General features: G+C 39.7%; 1 protein-coding gene across 8 annotated transcripts in view; it reads left to right on the top strand.

Annotated features, from left to right (window-relative positions):
- Positions 1-18,517, top strand: part of dmpk (DM1 protein kinase) — a 23,373-nt gene extending 4,856 nt beyond the window's left edge. For 3 of the 8 annotated variants that reach the window (XM_087269899.1, XM_087269897.1, XM_087269900.1), the window contains exons 2-15: positions 3,555-3,646; positions 3,758-3,841; positions 4,284-4,379; positions 4,583-4,731; positions 5,372-5,465; positions 6,013-6,210; positions 8,306-8,554; positions 9,280-9,359; positions 10,994-11,084; positions 12,038-12,180; positions 12,839-12,936; positions 15,143-15,210; positions 15,393-15,467; positions 15,880-18,517. In XM_087269899.1, the coding sequence (XP_087126025.1) occupies positions 3,773-3,841; positions 4,284-4,379; positions 4,583-4,731; positions 5,372-5,465; positions 6,013-6,210; positions 8,306-8,554; positions 9,280-9,359; positions 10,994-11,084; positions 12,038-12,180; positions 12,839-12,936; positions 15,143-15,210; positions 15,393-15,467; positions 15,880-15,981 (1,512 nt within the window). In that variant the 5' untranslated portion in view covers positions 3,555-3,646; positions 3,758-3,772 and the 3' untranslated portion in view covers positions 15,982-18,517. Of the gene's footprint in view, positions 1-3,554; positions 3,647-3,757; positions 3,842-4,283; positions 4,380-4,582; positions 4,732-5,371; positions 5,466-6,012; positions 6,211-8,305; positions 8,555-9,279; positions 9,360-10,993; positions 11,085-12,037; positions 12,181-12,838; positions 12,937-15,142; positions 15,211-15,342; positions 15,468-15,879 lie in introns of all 8 variants that reach the window. The other 5 variants (XM_087269901.1, XM_087269898.1, XM_087269902.1 and 2 more) reach the window with 2 other exon arrangements.
- The last annotated feature ends 531 nt before the right edge of the window (positions 18,518-19,048 follow it).

The raw sequence follows: 19,048 nt of genomic DNA, 5'->3' as shown, positions 1-19,048 counted from the left end.
ATAGTTTGTCTAAAGCAGGGATACAATCAGCCAGCGCAGTCCTCCCTCCAGAGTTAAAGGTTTTGTTTACCTGCGGGAGTTCACTGGCATTTTCCCGCATGTGAATTCTGACCAATCAATAAGCAGTTTAGGAAATATGTTCAACAACATCTGGCAAATGAGAGATATGGATTTTGTCAGATGACTGCATTTTGGTTCGTTTCAACTTGGTCAGACCAAATCCAGCAGTGTGGTGTGAAAACGACCCAAAGACGGCAGAAAATGCAACAATGTATCAATTATTGCGCTTGATCCGAACCAAATGAAGCCAACTACAGATGTGAAAGCATCCTTAGTCCCTTCAGCATGTCTTGGATCTTCCCTGAGGCCTCCTGGTGGGACATACTTGGAACACCTACCTACAGTAGGTAGGCATCCAGGAGGCATCTGAAACAGTCGCTCGAGCCACCTCAGCTGATTTCTCTCCATGTGAAGGCACAGCGGCTCTACTGCGAGCTCCTCCCGGGTGTCAGAGCTCCTCACCCTATCTGTAAGTGTGCGCCCTGCCACCCTGTGCCTCATTTCGGCCGCTTGTATCCAAGATCTTGTTCTCCCAGTCTTGACCCAAAGCTCATGACCATAGGTGAGAGGAGGAGCGTAGATTGAATGGTGAATTAGTTTACAGAAAAGCAAATGAGTAACTTCCCCTACACACGGCTGAACAGTTGTCTGCAGCTCCTGCTGTCATGATGAACCTCCAGAGAAGCTTCAGTTTAGCTCACTGAGTTCATGCACAATTCCTGTTTTTCTCCTTTAGGATCGGGCTTTGGCTCAGCTTTTGAAAGTTTAATACACAGTGTTTTATACAGTAAGGTTTTATTTTAGATTATTAGGTTTATTTTGCATCTTAGAAGCTCTTCAGTTCTGCAGCTGATTGTGACAAAACACTTCTGCCTGATTAAAATGAACAGAATTAGCAAGCACTGGGGATTTGTTATTGTTCCTGCTGTACTGTACTCATACCGTGAGTGTACCGTTATAATGTTGACTTTTCTTGGGCACTTTTATAAGGGCTGCTTTTTACTCTGAGTGATATTTATGCAGATGCCTTTACTCTACCTGCACTATATCTTTGGGTGAGCAGTAGTACTTTTCCTGCTGAAGGATCTGTCAGTACTCTTTCCTAATGTGGACTGAATGTGTCCGTCAGCGAGGCCGGTTTGCTGTATGTGTGAGCTGGTGTGAGTGCGTCTGTGTTGGCTGTATTTGCTGGCGGTGTTCCTCATGTTTACAGTACAGCTCGTCTCTCTGACTGAGGCTCTGCAGCTCTGCTCCTCTGCGCTGGAAATGTGGAAAGTTCTGCGCAGTAAAACAGTTTACACTGTTGCCTTGGTCTCACACACATTCCAAGAATCCAAGGCTGGAAAACTTGCCTTAAAAAAGCCTCAAACACGAGCGTGCTATTCTTAGACTCATCTGCTCTATTTCTGACCCTCATTCTTAAAGGGGAAGCAGCCACTGGTCTCCTGTGTACTGGTGGACACATGAGTTCAGACTGACCACTGACCCACACAAAGTGCTCATAGATCAAACAGAAGGCTCATATATTCAGATTGCTCAGAGAAGAAGAGTAGGCAAGAGCACCAGGATGAGCTTCTGGATCTGGTCTGATGGACACTTTACTGCCCCATGAGGCCACAGGAGAAGGATTATGATTGACCTAATATACAAATACACTTCATTGAACAGATATGAATATGTGATATGTGAAGTGTAGATACACATATATTTAACCTATTATACTATATAACTGCAGGTTAATTATACTGTAAAAAAAAAAAATCTGTAATTTTACAGTTTATTTCTGGCAGCTGGGGTGCCAAAAAAAACTTAAAATAACGGATATTAAATTACAGAAATATACTGTAAATAACAGATATTAAATTACAGAAATATACCATAAATAACAGATATTAAATTACAGAAATATACTGTAAATCACAGATATTAAATTACAGAAATATACCATAAATAACGGATATTAAATTACAGAAATATACCATAAATAACGGATATTAAATTACAGAAATATACCATAAATAACGGATATTAAATTACAGAAATATACCATAAATGACGGATATTAAATTACAGAAACATACCATAAATAACAGATATTAAATTACAGAAATATACCATAAATAACGGATATTAAATTACAGAAACATACCATAAATAACAGATATTAAATTACAGAAATATACCATAAATAACAGATATTAAATTACAGAAATATACCATAAATAACGGATATTAAATTACAGAAATATACCATAAATAACGGATATTAAATTACAGAAATATACCATAAATAACGGATATTAAATTACAGAAATATACCGTAAATAACATATCAAATTACATAAATATACCGTAAATAACAAATATTAAATTACAGAAATATACCTTAAATAACAGATATTAAATTACAAAAATATACTGTAAGTAATGAAAATTAAATTACAGAAATGTACTGTAAAATAACAGATATTAAATTACAGAAATTTACTGTAAAATAATGGAAATTAAATTACAGAAATATACCGTAAAATGGCGAATATTAAATTTTAAGGACAATTCTGTAATTTAACGTCCGATATTTTACGTTGTTTTTCCGGCACCCCAGTTGATAAAAAAAACTGTTTTTTTTTTTTTACAGTGTATGTTTATATACAATAACTTTAACTGTTAAAAGCTTTTAGATATTATTTAATTAGTTAAGGTTATGGGCTCTATTTTAGCAATCTAGGTGCAGAGTCTTAAGCACATGGTGGATTAAGGGCGTGGCCGAATCCACTTTTGCTATTTTTAGGACAGAAAAATGCGGTTAGCACCGCGGAGCATGGTCTAACAGTGTTGTGCTTATTCTCTTAATGAGTTATGGGTGTGCTTTGACAATAAACTATTTAAACAACGTGGAGCAAAATGGGACAATTAGGGTTGTGCTGGTCTGAAAATAGCAACACATTGCGGCAGACACGTCTCGCAGCTTATTGCGCTGGGTGTATAATATGCCCCAATGAATAATAACTAATAAAGTTACAGTAACTAATAACCGTAACTTTTCTGAATTTGAAAGCTGCTTTAAAACAACAACTATTGTGAAAAGCACTATACAAATAAACTTGAATTAAATTGGATTGCATTGATTGACAGTGAGTTTAAAATCAAGATACATAAATCAAACTAATAGGTCACTTGATAAAGACAACATGGCAGATGTTGGAGATATGTGCCCAGGGCTACATTTCTGAAAACTCAGAAATATGTACCCTGGGCTATATCTTCTTGCAGTTTTGGTTTTTACAAATGCACTAGAGGGCGCTGTGTACATTTTAGACAATCTCAAATACATTACTGGGGCTAGTTTTTTCATAAGTGCCATTTCGCGTAAATCCACTAGGGGGCGGATTGTTCAATAAGTGTAACTCAGGGTCTGTTATTTTTGTGTGGTCATGTGTGTGTGTGTGTGTGTGTGTGTGTGTGTGTGTGTGTGTGTGTGTGTGCTGTTGCAGCGGAGCCTCTGGTCAGACAGGTGAAGAAGACCCGAATCAGCAGAGAGGATTTCCACATCCTGAAGGTGATCGGCAGAGGGACGTTCAGCGAGGTCAGCTTTTACAGAAGTCTGCTGTTTACACTGAGTTTACACTGAAGTATTCATTTAGATGTTCAAGCGTAAAACAAGATGAAAGACTCAATAGTTTACTGTTAAACACAGGTGGCTCTGGCGCGCATGCGTAACACACAGCAGGTTTACGCTGTGAAGATCATGAATAAATGGGACATGCTGAAACGTGGAGAGGTAAACAAACACACACACGCACACACACTCACACACACATATATGTTTGTTGCAGTGTGATATGGCTGTATATGGGCAGGCGTGCGTTGGCTCAAGCTGCAGACTGAGTACCTTAGTGTCCCACCAGTACCGATATAAGGCCATATCTCTCTGCTACTCGTGTGATATTGCATTTATACAACACTTTTATGGCATAATCATGTGTATAAAAAAGAAAATCAAACACGGAGAGTCTCAAAACCCTTTTCTAAGAGGAACTACTTTCTTCCGCCGTTTATTTACATCTATAGCTGACGTCAGAACTGCAGAAACCACTGCTCATTCACCACCGTCACTGTAGAGCTAGTGTTTGAATGATTCTCTAGCGTAATGTCTAAAGTGAAGACAAAACAGTCTGTGTGTGTGTGTGTGTGTGTGTGTGTGTGTGTGTGTGTGTGTTCAGATGGCGTGTTATCAGGAGGAGCGAGAGGTTCTGCTAAAGGGGGACAGAAGGTGGATCACAGAGTTGCACTACGCCTTCCAGGATGATGATTACCTAGTGAGAGAGAGTCACAAACACACACACACACACACACACACATACACACACACACACACACACACACACACACACACACACACACACACACACACGTGTAGTACATCAAGTTAAACTAACTGACAATAAGCTTTTTATTTAGAAACTTCTTACATAATAGCTATGCGTTCTGCTTCTCCTTCTTCTCCTCCTCTCCTCCTCAGTACCTGGTCATGCATTATTATGTTGGCGGTGACCTGCTGACGCTGCTGAGTAAGTTTAATGACGGTCTGCCGGAGGAGATGGCGCAGTTTTACCTGGCGGAGATGGTGATGGCCATCGACTCCGTGCACCTGCTGGGATACGTCCACAGGTACAGCAGAAGCAGAAAACACTACATGCTCTATACTTACAGCTGAACTTTTGCTATTGTGTACTTAGCATAATTTAGCTTAGCATAAACCAGAACATAAACTGAACATAACCAGAACATAAACTGAGCATAAGCTGAACAATGCCAGGACATAACCAGAACATAACCAGAAGATAACCCAAACATAACCAGAACATAAACTAAATATAGCCAGAGCATAAGCTGAACATAACCTGAACGTAGCCAGAACATAACAAGCACATTAACTAAACAATGCCAGAACATAACCAGAACATAACTAAAACATAACCTGAACATAACCAGAACATAAACTAACCTAAACCTAACCTGAACATAACCAGAAAATAAACTGAAACTAACCTGAACATAACCAGAACATAACCTGAACATAATAAGAACATAACCTAAACTTAACCAGAACATAAACTGAAAACACCTAAACATATCCAAAACATAGTCTGAACATAACCAGAACATAAACTGAACCTAACCAGAACACAATCTGAGCATAACCTGAAGAAAAACAGAACATAGTTATGTTAAATTTCTAACGTAAATTGAACATAAACTAAACTAAATTTATTATATTCATGCAGTGATGTCTGTGCTCTTCTCATAGAGATATTAAACCTGACAATATCCTGCTGACGGCAGACGGCCACGCACGGCTCGGGGATTTCGGCTCATGTCTCCGGCTAGAAGATGATGGACTGGTGAAGTTTTATTCTGGGCCTGTACCACAATGCTGGCTTAATAAACTCAGAGTTGCAGGATTAGTTTCCAGTTGAAAGAACCAAACCATTGCAGTCAGGGTTTATTGGTACCATTAAGATTTCTCTGTTAATTCCAGCTTAATTTTCTTTTTTTAAATTCTTTTGTTTATTATTCTCCTTAATTTAGTTTGTGAGCATGAGCAAATAAAGGCAGGAGTTCTGGAGTTATATTTATGCCACAATTCTGTGCACAAAATTTTAAATGTGTGCAAAATGACTTGACTTTATGCTTTAGTTTAGTCTTTAGTTTTTTGTGGTCCCATTTGTGTGCATGCAACATCACCCGACTTGTGCACAAAAGTAACCTCAATACTGAGTTTACACAACATGCCATTTTGAATATAAAAAGAGCATAACTTGAACACTCATGCTAACATCATGGTAGCTAAAACCCAGAATTGGTGTGAACTAAACTGAAAGTTATCCACCAGCTAATCTAGCTGCATGGCGTAGGCACAGATGTGCTCAGGTGTGTGTGTTCTGACAGGTGCACTCGGCGGTGGCGGTCGGGACTCCAGATTATCTGTCTCCAGAACTCCTGCGGGCGGTGGAGGCTGGTGGGGGATACGGATCTGACTGCGACTGGTGGGCTCTAGGCGTCTGCGCATATGAGATGCTGCTGGGAACCACACCGTTCTATGCAGAGTCCATCTCTGAGACCTACGCCAAAATCATTCACTTCAAGGTAAAGCAAATCAGAGCTGTGGGTGGGTAGAACATAACCAGAACATAAACTGAAACTAACTTGAACCTAACCTGAACATAACCAGAATATAACTAGAACATAACCTGAACATAACCAAAACATAAACTGAACAATGCCAGAACATAAACTGAGCAATGCCAGAACATAACTTAAACATAAACAGAACAGAAACTGAACATAGCCTGATCATAAACTAAACATAATCTGATCATAACCTGAACATAACCAGAACATAAACTGAAACTAACCTGAACATTACTAGAACATAACCTGAATATAACCTAAAGTGAACATAACCAGAATATAGCCAGAACACAAACTGAACATAACCTGAACATAGCCATAACAAACTGAACAATGCCAGAACATAACTTAAACATAAACAGAACATAAACTGAACATAGCCTGACCATAAACATACCATAACTTGAACACAACCAGAACATAAACTGAAACTAACTTGAACCTAACCTAAACATAACCAGAATATAACTAGAACATAACTTGAACATAACCAAAACATAACCTGAACATAGCCAGAACATAAACTGAGCAATGCCAGAACATAACTTAAACATAAACAGAACAGAAACTGAACATAGCCTGATTATAAACTAAACATAATCTGATCATAACCTGAACATAACCAGAACATAAACTGAAACTAACCTGAACATAACTAGAACATAACCTGAATATAACCTAAAGTGAACATAACCAGAATATAGCCAGAACATAAACTGAACCTGAACATAGCCATAACAAACTGAACAATGCCAGAACATAACTTAAACATAAACAGAACATAAACTGAACATAGCCTGACCATAAACATACCATAACCTGAACATAACCAGAACATAAACTGAAACTAACTTGAACCTAACCTAAACATAACCAGAACATAACCTGAACATGACCTGAATCTAAAGTGAACTTAACCTGAACATAGCCAGAACATAACCTGAACGTAATGTGAACATAAACTAAACAATGCCTTAATAAATCAGAACATGACTAAAACATCAACTGATTATGGTTATATTATGTGTCAAGCTGAAATAAAATAAACAAATGAATATATATATTGAATAAGATATGCAAGTTTATATAATTTATATAACCACCCGTGAGATGTATGCATGTGCTAATGAATGAATCACTCCCTGAGATGACTCCTCGTTCAAGAATCACATTAAAGATTCATTCAAAATAAATGAATCATTCAACAACGACTCATCATGAAATACATGTGCAGCAATAAATCAAACATAAAAAATAGACATTGCCCCGAGCTCCTATCAGAGATCTCAGCAGTTTATTAGTGGCCAGCGAGAAATAGGGGAAGCAGATATACACTTCATCTTTCACAGTGTAAATAAAGTTCACTGCTTAACAAAAGCTTATCTTAGAGCTTCCTCTTGTGTGCAGAAAAAGTGAAACTAATCATCAGAAATGACCCTGAAGCTTAAAGGTGAGCGTCTGCTTGAGGAAGCCAGATGAAGGCTATTACTGACCAATTAAAATGATGAAACCGAAACAGGCAGTATTGTGTGTTTAAAGTGCAACTCTCTCAGTGTTTTCTCTTGTGAACTCTTGCTTGAGGGATATTATTATTATTATTATTAATAATTAATAGCCACGTCTGTTTTTGAGGAATAGATGTGTTCACTATCTTGTACAATAGAGCTTGGCATTAAAATATAAGCTGTAAAACACAAACATTGGGCCTTCAACTTTGCATAAAATCCTTGCATTTTAATTGTATGTTAAATATATGATTTGCTCACTGTATATTGTCATATATCAGATTTCTTTCTGGGGTAAATTCTGTCATAGATTTAATCATTAAAGAATTTTTACAATTTATTTAAATAGACTAATGAACTGTTGTTATATTGTCACTTTGCACCTTTAAATATTAAAGTAATTCAGTCCATTCTGTGAATGGTGTGTGTGTGTGTGTGTGTGTGTGTGTGTGTGTGTGTGTGTGTGTGTGTGTGTGTGTGTGTGTGTGTGTGTGTGTGTGTGTGTGTGTGTGTGTGTGTGTGTGTGTGTGTGTGCGTGCGTGCAGGATTATTTTGGGTTTCCAGCCAGTGGTGTGCAGGTGTCTGAGCCGGCGCGTGCTCTGGTCTGCAGTCTGCTGTGTGAGCGCTCTGAGCGTCTGGGCTCTGGAGGATCTGCAGACTTCAGGAGTCATCCGTTCTTCAGTGGCCTAGACTGGAGCTCTCTGCATCTGCACCCTCCGCCGTACCGTCCAGACGTCTCCAACGCCACAGACACTTCAAACTTCGATGTGCTGGACGACTGCCTCAGTGAAACGGTACCACAGCCAGTCCTGTAGAGCTTGATGAACACACAGTAATTGATGTGAAATGATTGTTGCATCATATCCCACTATTTCCAGCAGTCTGCATTTGTTCCTCCACAAAGCTGCAGTTTCCCGTGGATATCAGTGAGATCCCATAATGTGACTTCTGCAGCATTGTGCTGGATTTACTGAAGCTTACTTGTAGATAAAAGGTTCGGCAGCAGAACCACGCCTCAGTTTGCCTCCTTAACCAATCACCTACTAGCTAAAAACTTATTTAGGACAGACCAGCCCTCTAGCACTGTTCTTCTCATTCTCAAACCCACCCTCCCTCCTTCCCTCGCTTCCCATCAACAATCCTATATTCCTCTCTTCACGCCTAGGTTGAACCGGGGGGTCCAATCACTCAAAATATTAAAACACCAAAATATTACAAAGACGCTGACACTCTGAGTCTCTGGGCATCATCGTAGGACGCCCGATCAACCTACCTACCTGTTCACTGTTTATCCTCTTACTTCCCTTCCCCTTCATCCCACTGTTCTCCTACCCGCCTTTGAATCCCTACAATAAAGTCCAGCTCAAAATGTGGCGTGGTCCATGCTGGTGAATTCAAGTGTGTTTGATTTATTCATGGTTTTAAAAGTGCAAAAGGGTGCCATTCTGTGCGTACGCTCAGCCTTAGAGATAAACAGAACACACACAAGTGAACTGTGTGTGTGTGTGTGTGTGTTCAGGAGACTCTGTCTGATGTGATGGAGCGAGCGCCGGTCGGGGTTCATCTGGCATTTGTGGGATACTCGTACACTGCCACCAGGTCAGTGATGCTTCATCTGCAGGCTTTATTTTAATGGTGTATGGCCTAAAACAGGGGTGTCAAACTCAATTCCCGTAGGGCCGCAGCCCAACAGAGTTTAGTTTCAGTGCTCCTATCTGTATGTATCAAACACGCCTAAAGCACTCAATTAGTTTGATCAGGTGTGTTTAATTAGGGTTGGAACTAAACTGTGCAGAACTGCAGCCCTCCAGGAACTGAGTTTGACACCTGTGGTCTAAAATGTATGCGCAAACGATTAAGGGTGTGTCTCAATCCACTTTTACTATTTTAAGGACTGGAAAAACAGTCTGTGCACCCAACGCATGGGCTAAAAGAGTTGTCCTTGTTCTCTTAATGAGGTATGGGTTGTGTTTTGGGCATATAATTAAACCTTTCAGAGGCTCATCTGCCATTTGCAAGCAAGAAAAACACTTCGCTAGTGAGAAAACAGTTAAAGACCAGTTGCAGAAAAGGCTCTATTGTAACAATATTGGCGCAAAGTCTAAAGCAGATGGTGCAAAAGCATTAATCAATTAATTAAAGCATTAATAAAATTAATTAATGCATTATAACAACTAATTATAACAATTAATAGATTGTGTCCGAATCCACTTCTGCAATGTTAAAGCTGGAAAAATACAGTCTGCGCCAGGAGCATGGTCTAACAGGGCTGTGCTGATTCTCATAATGAGTTCTCCTTTGTTAAGCGCAAATATTTGCTTCAAAACTGTTTCTAAATTCAGTTCTAATCTCCAGCAAAGGAATAAATTAATAATATTAATGAAGTGTGCTCAGAAAACTGAGTTATATCCAAACACACGTCCTGTTCTTATCCACATATGCTGATGCAGACGTCTCCAAAACCCCACACCTGGACACATCTACACTTGTGTTTATTATAAATCTGCAGATAATCAGTAATACTGATCATAATAATCACATTATACAGACGCAGATCGTCATGAATAAACTGAAGAAGCCAGCAAACTAATAAATGAACAATAATAATGAAGTGTGGTCAAAAGACGAGTTAATTCCAAATACACTTCATATACCGCCCCTGTATAGTGATCCATACGTCTCTACAACTGACAGATGGACAAAATCTAAACAAAAAATTCCCAAAACCAATGTAAATATGCATATATTAAATATTACTACTAATAAAAACATTAAACAAACCGTTTACTTAATAGATAAACCGGCTACAACACAGCCGGATTACATCAAAGCCTAAATGTAAAGTTAAATGTTTCTTATTTAAAGATATTTGTGTACTGCTGTGCGTCCCCGAGTGTGTATTCAGCAACGTGTGTGCACGTTTGGATCAGCATATGCACACATACTCTTTAAATAACTAATGAAAATCCTGCGCCATTGGCTTTAGAGCAGCTTTTAGTTGGTCAGTTGTGGTCTATTCCAGTTGCCTTAAAAGACCAATGCTCCTTAACACACCTCCTTTTCACACCAGCACAGCCATGGCCACAGAAATGACTGCTATTTAAACAGTGTGGTGCAAAAATGAGATTTGCGCCAGGCTGAAACCAGCAAAAAAAAAAAACAATGGCATTGCGGCAGTTGTATAATAGGGTGTATATAATAGGTTATGTGTGCTGTGCTGTTGTGCTGTACAGAGAGACGGGTGCGCTGGACCGCAGCAGCGACATCATGATGGAGATCGACCAGCTGCAGGACACAGACTCTCTCCACCTGCAGGACAAACTGGTATGAAGCTCACAGAGGCTGCTGAAGTGTTTTTGGGGAAATCACACACGACATTTTGTCCTTTTTTCGTTTTATACAGTCATTAATATAGGATCAAATCCAAAAGTCACGCCAAATCTATTGCCGATGTAGATTAAAAAATAATACACTTAAATCAAAACACTCACATTCACTTTCCTTCAGCTTACTCCCTTTATTCATCAGGGGTCACCACAGCGGATTGAACCGCCAACTTATCCAGGATATGTTTTATGCAGCGGATGCCCTTCCAGCTGCAACCCAGTACTGGGAAACACCCATACACTCATTCTCTCTCTCACACACACAAGCACACTCACACACTACGGCCAATTTAGTGCATGTGTTTTGACTGTGGGGGAAACCGAAGCACCTGAAGGAAACCCACGCCAACACAAGGAGAACATGCAAACTCCACACAGATACACCAACTGAACCAGTCGGAACTCGAACCAGCGACCTTCTTGCTGTGAGGCAACAGTGATAATCACTTAGCCACTATGTCACCCTTAATGTACTATTAATAAAACAAAAACTGCAAGCAGATGTATCTCTGGGTACATATTTCATAGTCTCCAGAAATGTAGACCTGTGCACATATCCACAATAAGCCTGTTTTCATCCTTGAGAGAACGTGCCACTTTTTCCAGGGAGGGTTTTTTAAATACAATAATAAGTGGATTATAAAAAGTGGATGTTCTGTTTGTGGACGTCTTTCTCTGGCAAAACTAATTAATAAAATAAATATCAGGAGATATGGGTTCCCCTCTGCACATGTCTCTGTGTGGTGGTAGGAAGTAAAATCATCCTTCAATCCTTTTTATATCGTGTTTGTTTCACACCTGTGGCTCAGACCTACAGCTTGATGTATCTTATTGATGTATCTGATGGGGATTAATGATGTGAAGGATGATCTGATTGTGAATGTGAATCAGGATCAGGTGTGGCAGCTCAGAGAAACCATCACTGCTGAAGTGTTGAGCGCTCCAGAATCTCCAGCTGAGAAAAACAACCCAGAGCGAGTGGACAGAAGCACAGAGACGGAGCAGAGCGACACACACGTGCAGGAGCTACAGAGGTGATCAAATACTGCGTTCATATCATTTAAAACCATTTAATTTCAACCTTAAATCTTCAGTTTATTTGTTTATTGAACAAGGACATTACTAATTACACCGGACAAACCAAATGCATATGTTAAAGTGTTTTAGCAGACTAATTATCAACAGCCGTCCAAGCGAGGCTTGACATTTCCAAATAAAATAAAAATAAAACAGGTATACACAACAGTCATTCATTTGCTTAGGCCCGTTATTAATCTGGGGTGGCCACAGCGGAATGAACCGCCAACTATTCCAGCATATGTTTTACACAGCGGATGCCCTTCCAGCTGCAACCAATCACTGGAAAACACTCATACACACTCATTCACTACGGACAATTTAGTTTACACAATTCACCTGCAGGAAACCTGTAGGAGCACCCAGAGGAAACCCACGCCAACATGGTGAGAACATGCAAACTCCACACTTCTTGCTGTGAGGTGAATGTGCTACCCACTGCGCCACCGTGCTGCAATTGTGTCACGTAAATAAAATGAGATAACTAAGGGGCAGAGACAGTCATTAGGGCAACTAGCAAAGTGGTGAGGTGGACAGAAGCAATCAGGAGCACAAAACACAGAGCCAGGACTGTAACAGTGTGTGTGTGTGTGTGTGCGTGTTTGTGTTGTCCAGGCATCTTCATAAGGCTGAGAGGAGGAACCGAGAGTTGGAGCAGGAGATGGCAGGCCTGAGGGAGCAGATCCTCCGACTGAGCGCTGTCAGAAACACAGGTCAGATCATCATCTCTCACACTGATCATCAGATCTCCTCATAACTCGCACATCCCACAGCTCAGAATATCTGTACAGAAGCTCAGCGATGAGAATAGAGATAAATATCCCATCCAGGAATAGATGACGAGACACATGCTGATCAACAACTGCACGATCTCATGACTGTCACCATCGGGAGGCCTGTACTGGCCGTTAGTTATACTGTTTCACTTTCATGAGAATATGGTGAAGGAAACAATGATGCTCTAATATTATTGATGATGTGAGCGAGCACCGATTCGCCTGTGATTTCTCAAATCCTGTCGGCGAGTCAAAATCAGGGCTAAAATCCTGCAGTCTGAACTCAGCATTAATCAAATCACACTGAACATCCTCAAGACATGCACACTTTATAAATACAGTAAACCATTTGAAAGCATTTAAGAAGATGTCCAACATCTTCACATGCAAAGCTCAAGAGACTGTTTAGCTGCATGTCAGTGATGAGAGAACAGCAGATGTTTACTGTATGGTGACTGAAATTGACAAATGGCCTTAAACAATGACTAAATGTACTACAGAGTTTTACGTTTACACACACACACATGAACAAATTGCATGAGTAATTTTTACAAAGGACACTTTTACTCTACTGCTCTACATTTTCGGACAAGCAATGGTGCTTTTCCTTGATTTTCCAGCGCTCTTTCCACCACTGCTCACAGCACAGTCCGCCAGCGCATCACAGCATGTGTGTGTGTGTGTGTGCATATATGGGTAATTCTTCAACTACGAGCACTTTTATTTCCTTTGACCATATACAAAAATATATATATAATTTTGTTCAAATTCCTCTTTTTTTTTGTCAAACTAACAATAAAACCTACTTTTAAAAATATTACTAGCTTTCTGTTATATTTTTTCATATTATTCAACCTGCTTTTAGGTGTCAAAAACACTGTTTCCAAAACTTTAACAATGAAAATAACCTATTAACATATTATTTATCTGGTATCTATTAATGTATCTTAATGAAGCACTAGTGAAATAATTTCAATATTGCATAGTTATTAATGTGAAACTATTATTAATATCATTTTTGGTATAAAATACAGCTGTCGCACAGTACCAGTGTCATTTCCAGCACAACACTGTAATGTGGCTTTAAAAAGTTTGTGTGAGATTATTGAGGTGGTTTCTGTGAAATGAATAGTGCCATCTGAGAACATCTTAAAGATGGAGGGAATTTACATTTCTATCAACAACACTTGAAGAAAATCAAGGTAAATATTGCTTGATAAGGAAATACATTAATTCTAGGTCAGAGGTGCTCAACCCTGTTGCTGGAGATCTACCATCCTCCTACCCTGATCAAACACACCTGAACCAATTAATCAGGACCTGAGTAGCACTTGATAATTACAGGCAGGTGTGTTTGATAAGGGTTGCAAATGAAATCTGCAGGAAGCTTGATCTCCAGGAACAGGCTTGAGCACCCCTGTTCTACATCATTTCCAAACATGCTGAACCTTCAAAGATGTTTTAAAAACCAAACAAAATGAAGGTAAATAAGAGTGTATTGTAGACATGAAAGGCTAGTAGCAATTCAAAGCTAATCAGTGAAGCTATCTTTCATTTTTTTCACAATAAACTGGTGAAATGTCATTTCCATCACCACACACATTATAAAAATATTTTAAAAAGTTCTCATCACACATTAAGAGAGTATTCACAAAGTATAAGTTCATGCTCTATTTAATATACAAATTCAGTTTATTTATTTTCTAATAAGCTCTAAACCAAATTAATATTACATTTTAGAGTGTGACAGGTGCACAATTCAGCATACGACTAATTTATTTCATTGACAAATCTATAATTATTATATATATTGTGGAAAGATTGGCTAAACTAGATACAGAAATGATCTTAGACGATGCTTGACTGCCATCATTTACTTCATTTTGAAATACATTTTTTTTGACAAACATTTGTGCAGTTCACCATGGAAAACATGTTTCTCTTGTTTGTCCTCGTACAGATCTTAAAACTAGACACATTGTTTAAACTTATGAGGATACATTACGTTCATTGTGAACATGTTTTTTTTTTACTCAACTTCACAAGGCTAAAAGTGCCCGTAGTTGAAGAATGGCCCATATATATATGTGTGTGTGTGTGTGTGTGTGTGTGTGTGTGTGTCTAATGGCTGTTTCTCCTCCAGTCACAGAGCTGTGTGTGTGTCCACCAGCGCGCGCTCTGGCCGTTTGCCCTCTGGACTCTGCCCAGGACGTAAGCCCGTCTCTTAGCACCTTTATCTGGTAGCACAGCATCTGTCGTGGCTGCGTGTCACCTTCATCTCTATTATTGTCTCATGAGTGTGTGTGTGTGTGTGTGTGTGTGTGTCATTCCACACGTGTGAAGCTGCCGCTGTCAATGCTGAAAAATCTGATCGACAAACTTGATGTTTGTAGAGCTCAGTGACGCCCCCTGCCTGCCATTACCCGCTAGTGACACCACTGCACCGCCACCTGCTGCTGTTCAACCGGGTGAGTGAACAATCTCTTACTGCCTACATACTCATCAGCTTCAGCAGACGTGAGAAGTGATGAGAAGGGTCTAGCTGCAGACTTCCAAATGGCTTTGGTGTCACTCTGGCTCTGCAGCTCCATCAGAATCAGCTGTCCACTGATATTGTCAGTCCCATCTCCACCATCACTCCTCCCACCAGTGCGCTTCTATCCTAGCTGGACAGTGGGTCCTCGGCTGTATCCTCCTGCTCCTGGGTCCTCCCTCCTTCATCAGCACCCTTAATTTGTTTAGTTATAATGTAGGGTCAACCAACAAATAGTAATAAGTCATTAGTCTTACACAAGTTTGTATTTCGTCAAGCATTATCTGTTTAAGTCCCTGGCTGAATCAGAAATCAATGATGTGTGTGTGTGTGTGTGTGTGTGTCAGGTGCGAGTGCCGCAGGTGAGCAGTGAGTCGTATCTGCTGGTGTGTGCTGTAGGGCAGGAGCTGCAGCTGTGGGAGCGTCACCTCAACACTGATCTTTGCTGAACCTCTGCAGACAAACACTACAGCAGCAGAGGACGCACTTCTGTTCATCTGCTCATCAGCTCTTCAGCTCCACAGACCTCCAGCATCACGCAAGTGTCGAGTGTTTAAAACCAGTCAGGAACTTCCCTACACATGAACTTCTGTTGAAGTGGATTGATCCCATGACAAACACAGAACACCAGTCAACACAAGCATGCACCGGTTGTATTTGATAATAGCACTGTGCCTTCTTAATCAGCATTTAATAAGCTGGAGAACTGCTGGGAAAATCAACCCGGGCTCATTATGGATATGTACCTCTATATACATTTCTGGAGAACGTCAAATGTGTCCCAGGAGGTCTGTTTTTGTGCAGTTTTATTTTTTTTAATCAACCAGAGGCCGCTGTGTAAGCTTTTACAGATCTCAAATTTCTCTAGCTAGTGCTCTTCTCACAAAATTCCACAGAGGCTGTGACTGACTGACTGACCGACTGACTGACCCCCCCCCCTTGTTTTCAAAAGCAATTCAGAAAATAGAAAACCCCTTGCCTGATTTTTACCAGGTTTTCAGATTTGACCACATTCTCACGCTGATATTTACTTGACGTTTATTTTTTTGCCTTTTGTTTTACCTGCTTTCCGGAACCATTCTTTGCTGGACTTGAACTCCATCATTGCCATCTGCTCTCTGCGTCTCAAGTCTGCCGATGTATGCAGCAAGCTACTGGACAAACTATTAACAGCGAAAAAAGCCGTCCAGACAGGGGTAGTCATCAGTGGTGTCATACCGCCACATAGCGTTCGTTTTAAAGATGAAGTGCAGCCATACGTAACTCTGGATACATAATTCATACTCTCCAGAAATGTATACAGGAGTACGCTTTCAGAATGAGCCCCAAAAATGCCCCAAAACTGCCAAAAATGCTTTAAGGTTTTGTCTTATTTCTTGTCTGTATATCTTAAGATTATGCATGTATATAAACGTGAAAACCAGAATATTCTGCTTCCCTCATGGGTAGACAATTTTACTTGTTTTATGGAAAATCTCACTTAATTTTCACTCAGTTTTCTTTAAAAGACAATATTTGGACTAGAAACAAGACAAAAATCTAGTGTTGAGCTCAGTTATCTGGTTATTCAAGCACGTTTGGAAACGTGAGCATAATTTACGGATGTCAATTTCTTTAGTATTTAATAGAGAAGAATCATTTTGAATGTAAAAAAAGAAGAATATTAATTTGAAAATAACATTTATACATGACAGTATTTTATATGGTCTCATTATGACAACGGAAACATGCATGGGAATATTTTCATTCAATATTTTCATCTGGTTTTCTCTGAATTTGGGCAGTCAGGTTATTGCAATAGTATCTGGATGCAGCCTTGATGATGCAAGCTGAGATTATTGTCAGATTAATGACAATTATGTCCTAATGTCAGACACAAAGCACTCAATGGAGCCGGTGAAGTCACTGTGGGGTTGGTGTGGGCATGAAAAAGCATTGCATGCAGCTCATGCACACCAGGTCTGCATCCAGACGCCTCTCGGTTATTGTCTTAAACTGAGGTTGTGTCTCAATCAGCTCCCTTGTTCACTAGTCAGTGCACTGCTTAGGGTGTAAGCCGTGCTGTCTCAATTATAAAAATTCTTCCAATGCACTGGAATGTTCATGCCCTGAAAAGTCCACAGTGCACCGTGAAAATCAGGACACAATGATTTGCACTAAATATTCACCCTTAATGGAAGTTTTGAAGCACAAAATATGAATCATGTGACGCAAATTATCAAACGTAATGACAAACTATTTTTATTTTTAAAAATCCCTTATTAATTTTTGAACAGAGCTAGACAGCTCAGGGAAAATCTAGCAGACATTTATAATTGTTTAATGGTTGAAATGTTGCAGGTTTATGAAACAATCACATTATTTATCAATGATTTACTTCATAAATGTGTCTCAATGTGAAGTGAACCAAGCTCATCAGCACCCTTACTAGTGCACGAATTACTGTGCACGACCTCGGGAGCTGGTTGTGTCCCAAATGACGCTCTACACAGTAAACAAATATCTGTAAATGAGCAGTTTTCTATATTTTGTCGTTCATGTTTTTATTTTTCCCCGCTCATTTCTGCTTCTGAATTGCATTATGGGATCTTTAACCTTGAAAAGTGAGGAAAAAATGACTTTCATGAAGATTTTAATAGTCGAAAATAACTTATTGTCTATGTTGTTGTGCAGTATATTACACTACAAAAGCCGTCTTTACATTTACTTCTCTAGATATCATTCAGTCACTCGTTTTCTTTTCGGCTTTGTCCCTTTAGTAATCAGGGGTTGCCACAGCGGAATGAACCGCCAACTATTCCAGTATATGTTTTACACATCGATGTAAAACATCGATAAATAAACATCGATAAATAAACTGGCTTATTTATTAAAAACAGTCTGAGTTATTTTTGGTTTGTCGAATCTGTCTGTTTGCGTCATGTTCAGGTGAAGAAGTGCACTAATATACGTTTTATTAAAGAGCACACTTTCATAATGCCCTAATTATGTACTGTTTTACTCATTCATTTATTTTATTTTCGGCTTAGTTACGTTATTAATCTGGAGTCGCCTCAGCGGAATGAACCACCAACTTATCCAGCATGTGTTTTCAACCCAGGCTCATTCTGAAAACGTAGTCCCGTAGACGTTTCTTGAGACCGCCGAATGCGTCCTGGGAGGTAAGTATTTTTGCAGTTTTTGTTTTCCCGAATCCGCAAGAGGCTGCTGTGTGCGAATATTTGTATTTATTTATTTTTTTGTTTTGTTTTGCATCTCAAATGTCTCTAGCGAGTGCCGTTTGCGCCAGCGCTGTTCTTGCGTGAACCCACCAGAGGTCGCTGTTGACCGACTGAATGATTGACAGAGCGACCGGCCAATTGACCGACCCACCCTCCTCTTTCCCTTAACCCAACCAATTTTACAGATTGATCCGCCCGCCCACTTACTTCCTTAAACCCAACCAACGGTTCACAAAAGCTGTCCAGAAAGAGAAAAGCCCTCGTCTGATTTTTACCACGTTTTCAGATTTTACCA

Source organism: Danio rerio, chromosome 10 (genome assembly GCF_052040795.2).
Source record: "Danio rerio strain M-AB ecotype USA chromosome 10, GRCz13ab, whole genome shotgun sequence".
In the NCBI taxonomy this organism is placed as follows: Eukaryota; Metazoa; Chordata; class Actinopteri; order Cypriniformes; family Danionidae; genus Danio; species Danio rerio.
The sequence above is the reverse complement of the archived record's forward strand: the minus strand, read 5'-3'. Positions and strand labels throughout refer to the sequence as shown.